The 8,513-nt window shown below is 37.0% G+C and overlaps 1 protein-coding gene across 2 annotated transcripts in view; it reads left to right on the forward strand.

Moving 5' to 3' along the window:
• Nucleotides 1-8,273, forward strand: part of RPRD1A (regulation of nuclear pre-mRNA domain containing 1A) — a 73,006-nt gene extending 64,733 nt beyond the window's left edge. The window contains exons 7-8 of one of the 2 annotated variants that reach the window (XM_007974255.3): nt 4,795-4,993; nt 7,501-8,273. In XM_007974255.3, the coding sequence (XP_007972446.1) occupies nt 4,795-4,944 (150 nt within the window). In that variant the 3' untranslated portion in view covers nt 4,945-4,993; nt 7,501-8,273. Of the gene's footprint in view, nt 1-4,794 lie in introns of both variants that reach the window. The other variant, XM_007974254.3, reaches the window with a different exon arrangement.
• Nucleotides 8,274-8,513: the final 240 nt, after the last annotated feature.

Here is an 8,513-nt window from a genome sequence, read left to right on the forward strand (position 1 = left end):
CTGGCCCTAGTTACGTTTATTTTGATGTGTGAGTCAAAACCAAAATGAGCACAACAAACCTGTGATTGCATGGATATTATTTCTTAGAATGAAGATGTTAAAAAATGAATTGATTTAAATATTATGTAAATAGTGTAAGTGAGTCGTGTAAAGAACATTATGAAGGATGGTAGTTAACTAATTTAAGTTTGGAAAATAGTGATTAAAAGTTAGGAGAGGTGGTATGAGGAAAATTTCTGGGGTTCTGAAAAAGGCTGTTATCTTGATCTAGGTGTTGGTTACACGGATGGATACACATATATACTAACTGAAGTATCTTCTTAATAGTTAGGAGTTTTATGTTGTGCCCCAATTTAAAAACTTTAAGTAGCTTTTGACTAAAGATGGTTAAGATGGAAAGAAGAGCAAAATTTGTAGTAGAGGAAAAACATGCAAAGTTGGTTTTCTTTGCTGATCTTATTTGTAGTAGAATAGATACTCAGTTACATTCCTTTTATTTACATTCTCTTGCTTTCCAAAAATAATTTTTAAAGGCATGTAGCTAAGTCAGTATAAAGAAATTGCTTATGAATGTTGGATATTGAATGTTTTGCTTATGAATGTTGCATTTCTTAAGAGATACATATGTATATACACGTGTGTGAAAGAGGTTTAACCATTCAAATGATAGAATTTTTTCCGTCTTTTTTTGACATTTCATTCATCAGTTTTTTTAAAAAGTGTTTTCTATATATGTGATGTGTGAGTGGTCAATAGGATGTTAAAGCAATACATTGTTACATGGTCAGAAAATAGTGAAAGTTTAGATACGAGAAAAGGCATTGGGGAAGGTTCAATGTAGAGTTTGGGATTTCAGCTGGTAATTGGAAGTATGGAAAGAAATTGGAATCCTGGACAGGTAAAGGAGGAAAAACTTGAACAAAAGATTCTAAATAGGAATTTTTACTGTATTTGACTTTAAGGGAATTTTGTTCATATTGGGCTTAATATCATAAAAATTCTATATAGTTTAAAATAACTTTAATATATTTGCTGTAGTGGCCATACATTATTTGTAATCTTAAATACAGATATTTCTATTTTATTTTATTTTTAATTTTATTTTATTTTTTGAGACAGGGTCTTACTGTGTTGCCTAGGCTGGAGTGCAGTGGCACAATCATGGCTTATTGCAGCCTCGACCTCCTGGGCTCAGGTGACTCCCACTTTAGCCTCCTGTGTAGCTGGGACTACAGGTGCAAGCCACCCATGTCTGGATAAGTTTTGTACTTTTTGTAGAGACAAGAAGTTTCACCGTATTACCCGGGCTGGTCTCAAACTCCTGAGCTCAAGCATTCCACCCACCTCGACCTCCCAAAATACTGGGATTACAGGTGTGATCCACTGTGCCTGGCCAGTATTTTTAACCAAGTTGCATCACAGTGTGGATAACACAACTGCTACTCTGCAAAACATCTCAAAATGTTTTTGGTTGTATCTTTTTGAATAGCAAATGTTGACATTTGACCAGAAATAACTAAGATACATTAATTTATTCATCAATTTTGATGTATCAAAATCAATTATGTTACGTGGTGCCTGGTGTTAATGAACCTTGAGCAGTTTATGTTCAGTTTTTAGTAAAAGTTGGAAGATTTGTATTACCTGAAGGGAAACCAGCGTGTTATCTTCAGTTTTTAAAGCCTGTTTCCTTATCTATGGAACAGGCATAATGATACCTGTGTTTTAGCATTTTCGTGAAGATTAAGAATTATGCAAAACAGCTTTGATAATCTGGGAAAATGTTTAATTTGTCCATCAGACTTTTTTTTTAAGTTTTAATTTTAGAATAATTTTAGGTTTACCAAAAAACTATGAAGAGAGTATAGAAAATTCTCATATACTTCACATCCAGTTTCCCCTATTGTAACATCTTGCATTAGTATGATACATATTGTCATAAGTAGTGAACCAATATTGATACATTATTGACTAAAGGCCATACTTTGTTCAGATTTTCTTAATTTTTACCTAATGTCCTTTTTTCTGTTCCAGGATCCCATCCAGAATATCACATTAGATTTGGTTGTTCTGCTTCTCTTGGGTGTGACGGTTCCTCTGACTTTCCTTGTCTTTGATGACCTTGATAGTTTTCAGTTATCATGTCCCTCAGTTGGGGTTTTCTGATGTTTTTCTCACAGCTAAAGTGGAGTCTCATGTTTCAGGGAGGAAGACCGTAGAAGGAGAATGCCATTTTCGTCTCGTGTCAAAGGAAATACTGTCAACCTGAGTGATAGTGTTGATAGGGCCTTTATCACATGGCTTAGGTATTGTTTGTCATTTTTCTCCTCTGTAAAGTTGATCTTTTTTCCCTCCTTTTCATACTGTACTCTTTGGAAGTCAGTCATCACGTACAGCCCACACTTAAGAAGTGGGAAACTTCAAGTATGAAATGCTGTAGGTGAACCTTTTTCAAATATCAAATTACAATGAATTTGTTATTCTTTTATAAGATCTTGGAGAGCAGGCCGGGCGCAGTGGCTCACGCCTGTAATCCCAGCACTTTGGGAGACCGAGGCAGGCGGATCTCCTGAGGTCAGGAATTCGAGACCAGCCTGACCAATATGGAGAAACCCCGTCTCTACTAAAAATACAAAAAACTTAGCTAGGCTTGGTGACACATGCCTGTAATCCCAGCTACTCGGGAGGCCAAAGCAGGAGAATCACTTGAACCCAGGAGGTGAAGGTTGTGGTGAGCTGAGATGGCACCATTGCACTCCAACCTGGGCAACAAAAGCAAAACTCCGTCTCAAAAAAAAAAAAAAAAAAAAAAAGAGCAGATATTCTTAGTTAAGGATAATTACTGAGTTATTCAGATAATGGATGTGAGTGGTATTGTTCTTGAAGGGTTGGATTATAGTTACCACATCCAAAGCATCTGTTCAGCAAGCCAGTATTTTCATAAGAAAAAAGTGGGAAACTTTCCAAATACATGCTCACTTCTCTATCCTGGTGTCTGCTACTCTTTTACTGCTCTTTTCATGATCCTTTTCAACATTGGTGACATTTCTGCATTTTGCTATTAGCTCACTTCTCTTCCTTCCTGTGCGTACTGTGATTCTTAACCAGGAGAGGGAGGGGGGTCATGCCATCTTTTGGGTGGACACATTAGAATCATAGGAGGTAGTGTGGTATGATGGAAAAGATAGAAAATCAGATAGATTCATTATATGTATGTTTTTACTAAAACCACGGAAAATAAAGTTTGACAAAATCTTGGCTCATGGTAGATGTGCAGAAGAGTAGAGAAGGGAGGGGCAAAATGATTGAGAAATGTTGTAGATTATTTATATAAACCTAAGTGGCTCATACTCTTCTCTTGGTTTTAGCTAGAATTTGTCAGTTATAAAGCCTAAATTTTTATTTGTAGCTCAGAATACTGGAATCACATTTCCAAGTGCCTACTAGAAATCCCATGGATAACTCACACTTAACATGCTTAAAAATGAACTCTGTATCCTTCTCCAAAGGAGTTTGTGCCCCTCTCTTTGCTGTCTCAGGTGACAGCCCTGATATCCACCTGCTTTTGAAGCCTGAACCCTTATTATTCCTCACAGCAGAACCACAACCAATTCCTGCTGATTTTTCTTTCTAAACATTGTTTTAGTCTGAAATTAAGGTATTATGTACATATAATGTAGTTTATAAAGGACATTGCTCTATCCTTACTACTGTTGGTTTGGTTCAGGCCCTAGTCCTTTCTTTCCTGGAGAGTAGCAGTAAACTTCTAGCTGGGTTTCTTCCTTAGATGTTTCCTTATCTATGCACTCGCTAGGATGGTCCTCCCAGGACTTACCTGTGACATTTGGAAAGAGCCTGAATATCCCTGCTTTGTGCCATGCACTGTGGTAGTAGTGAATTGCCATGGACATATCTATTTTACTGCCTGCTACTTCCTTCAGACCAAATCTCTGAGTCAGGACCGTGGAACTGAGATGGGTATAGTGGGAAGCTTTTCTCTGAGTGATACACTGCTGTGGGTGCTGAGCTTTTGGAGAAGGGGAGGGGGTGCAGCAACCTAAGGCTGTCTTGGCTTGCCTCTTCTTCTGTGGAGCTACCTCCTCATGAGTTGGGAGTGAGGCTTATCAGGGCCCAAGTATTTTCAGTTCTCCATGCATAAGAAAAAACTACTTTTCCAAGAGTGGGGGCTGGGCAGGAGGGATTCCCCAGGCTCTTACCTGCTCTATCTCAGGACTTAGCTTCAGCACCAGGTAGCTGGGGTAGGATGAGAGGCACTCTTTCTGGGAATAAAGCCCTCCTGCTGGGAGTTGTAGGGAGAGTGATCCTGTATTCTTGGCTGCAGCAGTCTGGAGTGGACCCTCCTTGCTTAGATGGGAGGGCACAGGAAGGGAGCAGTCCTGCTTCAAACACCGCAGACTCTTGCCATTCTTATTGAGTTTTCATACATGTTCTTGCCAAATTTTAGTTAAGGTTTGTGAAAATAAATATGTACTTTTTCTTGCCCAAACTCAAGAATAACTGAACATCTTATATGTCGAGGTTAAGCATATTAATGTTAGTCTTCTTTCTACTGATGTGAAGCAACAGCTAAAGATTGTGGTTTTTCTTAATAATAATAGTTTACTAGTTATGTATTTCCAAAGCTCATCTTTTGATGCGAAAACTCACACTAGAATAACGTTTTTAAATATGGCATTAACTGAGTATGTACAGTACCTGACTTGATGTAAGTCATTATTAGCTAGGAAGTTATTTCAATCCCTGAATGCTAATGAAAGTGGTTTGATGTTACAGGAGTACAAGCGCAAGCTAGCCAGAGTTTCCCTGGTGCGCAAAGAACTCAGGTCCCGGATCCAGAACCTGCCAGACTTATCTCGATTGCCCAACGTCACTGGCAGCCACATGCACCTGCCCTTTGCGGGAGACATCTACAGTGAAGATTGATGGACCAGCCTCTTCCCAGGTCCCAGGACTTTGCAAGAGATGGAGACAGGTTAGGTGGATAGTCCTGTAGTGTTATTTTTGTATATTGTTGAGAAAGAAACACTAACAAAAGGAACAACGAGTAATTTATAAAATTGTTTAAAATGTTGGTTTGTTTACTATTTTATTGGTAAATTAACATGACTTAATTTGAACAAAGTGATGATTTGTGTGTATTAATAAGCTCACAAATAGTGATTATTTTCAAAAGATCTTTTTGTAAATTTTTTTTTTTTTTGATCCGGGGCCTTGTGAGAAATCCCTTGTTTCTATTTCTTCGGGTATTTTCAATTGTTTTTCTTTATTTTCTTCAGCATCTAATCACTGTATGCTATGTAATTCCTAAAGGGGATGAATTAATTAGGAGTTGATTGAGACTTTATTATGGTATAGTTAGGACTTGATTGTAGAAGGGACTAAATGTTCCAACATAATCTTTACCCTTCTCCCCAAACAAAATATCTATTCTGTGTCTCTACATGCCTTTGATTCCTTAGAGGTCGGTAATTTAACATTCAACATAGAAGTCACTTTGAGGGGCAGATGAAAGTCTAGAAAACTGTTCCTTAATAGCATTGTAAAAGTTCCATTCCAACTGCCAGTGTAGATTTTAAAAATGTTAAATAGTGACTCCCTTGATTAAACTGTTTGTAATTATTTGAGTAGATTAATAATGAAAATACTTTGGAAATAACAAATTTTGACATTCTACCAAGAGGACAACTTTGGTTCTGGAACTGGTTTCAGTTTGTCAAATCAGTTTCCTTTTAACATAATTGATCCCTTTAACAAAAAGCCATCTATGGGATTAAAAGACACATGAAATAATGATACTTTTATTATTCCCTTACTCGTATAACTTTAAAAAATAGTATTTTTAGCTCTAATAGCTCAAGAACACAATATTCGTTAATGTTCAGTAAAGTAGCCTGAGACATTTTAAATGTTTCCTTAAGGTTTTTGAATGACTGTATATTTGGCAGTTAAGCAGTGCCACACTACAGGGTAGATATGGTAAATTTTATATTTGTATATTTACAGTTACCAAAACAAATGTACTTTTACCTTTTATTTCTAACCCTGTGTGTTAGAGCAGTTGCATGCTCTCCTGCTTTTAAAAACACGTTGTTAAGCTGTGGATTTGTACTTAATAATGACTTAGGATAAACGTTTATTTTCATTCATTGCTTTACATAGTAGACATTTTTCTTCTCCTTGTAAGTAGATTCAAATTAGGTAGTCAATAAAACATCTTGAAAATCCCACAAGCCAATTATGTCTCTCTAGTCTGAATGGCTTCATTGTTTCTTTCTCAGTATTAGAAATTATAGTTAAAATGAATTACATGTGAAGAAGGCAGACATTTATTTTTAATAGCCAAGTAGTTCTGCAAATAGTTCTTTTAACAATTTGACCTCTTTCCAAAACAGAGACACATATAAGTAGTGCCCCTCCATGCACTACTAATAATACATGGCTTATTCCAAAGTTTTTTAGTCAACTTTTGGGACTTGGGGTGCATTTTCTCACAGAAAGAATAGTAGATTCCCTAACACTACCGCTGATAGCTCACCTGGGAACTGAATCCTCTTAACTATGAATGTCCTTTACTTGTAACGTGGTTCACAGGTTACTAATCATAGATCCTGACCAACATTTGTAACACCGCTCTAAGTAGAACACAGCATGCAGCAGCCACACTCACACCCTGGGATGTCTGCCTGTACTGTGTACCTCTGTCCCTAGGTGTAGGAAATTGAAGAAAAAGATTCAGCCAAGTGGGGAGGTGACAATTGCACAATTAATGACACCTGGTTGTACATGTTATGAAAGTATACTAAGTTTTTATTAATGTGAAAGCAAAAACTTGTATGTTAACTTATTTTCAATCTCTTGACCTTATTTATGATCTGCTGATGTGGTGATTTATCCATTCAAAATATATATTTTTTTCCATTTAAAACTAATTTATAAACTATGTACTCCTGGGAAGATTTGAAATCTTAGAAGTTTGTTGAAATATTTTCACCATTTCAGACAGACTTCTGACTTAGATACTGATTTTAATGCCAGTATCTGCTCTAAAGATTTATGATAAAAATGCATTATTTTTTTAAAAAGCTTGATGAGATTTGTGATAAGTGATAGTACTCAAAAACCTGAATCCCACCCCTCGACCAATCCTCCACAAACTTCAGTTGTTGGTTAACTTATTGACTGAACACAGACAATACAGTCTGATTTAGAAGTCATCTTTTCAGCCGTGTGATAATTAACATGGTAAGCCTTAGCAGCAAATGTTCTTCCTAAAAGGAAGACTTCATTTTCTCAAGAAATGGGATTAGTTGGGGGTATTATAATACCAAATTGTAAATCATGAGCATTTTCTCCACTGTGTACCTGAGGCAAATCATGCATCTTTGAGTGCAGTTTGGTCTGGCCCCTCAAGAGAAAAGCATGGTGCCGTAGGGCTACTATGGTTTGAATGGATACCATCACTCTTTTCTCCACATACAGTGCAGAGAGCTGTCTGGAGTGGCAATCTGAACAGATTCCCGGGTGCTCCTTCTCTCCTTCCATCACTACAGTAAGTAAAAGGACCATAGAGGGGAACCAGGAATCAGAGTATCAGCTGTGCTCAATAGCCAACCTCCTTGTCCAGATGCAGCTATTTTGGTATCTCCTCTCACATGCACTCTGAATCAGGGTTTTTCTATAAGAAATCTTTCAGAATCAGCAAAAGTGGGGATGACCCAGACATCTTGATTTGCAAAATCACAAAACTAAGTTGTCAATTATCACTGTAGATGAGCAGCTCATCTTTTTAAAGTATAGTTACTGAACTGATTCTGAGAAATCTTTAGAGAGAAAAAACTCAACAGTACAAATATAACTAATTGGGAAAGTTAGAATGTCCTTTCTGAACTTTTCATTAAAACAATTACATTATCTGAAATAACATAAAGCTACTAAACTGCTTTGTATTCTATTAAGAAATAGCTCCTAAAGATGTAGTCTTGTTTCATAGTTGTTGCACTATATCAAAGCTTAAAATGTAAGCCCAATTCTTCTCTGTATAGAAAGGAAACATTGTGTTACTTAATGAATTATTTATACAGAGCATTTGTTGCCAACTGTTGTTCCAGCCATCCACACAGGAGTCTGTTTTGAGGTGGCAATAGCACATGGGAAGATGAACTTTCCCTGTTTGTTTACCCGTTTTTCTTTGGCTGTATCTGATGACAGTATAAGATGTTCTTAATAAAGTTTTATGTTCTTTTTGAAATGTGTAGGTTGTTTTGTGAATCTGATTCATTGGATGTGGGGTGGGAAGGGGAAAGATTAATGGACTGGGAGGGAAGCAAAGTACTGGAAGTAATTCTGATGTTATGGTAGAGAGACTGCTGAAGGAGATTACTTGGCCAGTAGTTCCCAAACTTGAGTGAGCATCAGAATTACCTAGAGCCAGCTTGTCCAACCTGTGGGCTGCACGTGACCCAGGACATCTTTGAGTGTGGTGCAACACAAAT

This window comes from Chlorocebus sabaeus, chromosome 18 (assembly GCF_047675955.1).
Source record: "Chlorocebus sabaeus isolate Y175 chromosome 18, mChlSab1.0.hap1, whole genome shotgun sequence".
NCBI classification, from domain to species: domain Eukaryota; kingdom Metazoa; phylum Chordata; class Mammalia; order Primates; family Cercopithecidae; genus Chlorocebus; species Chlorocebus sabaeus.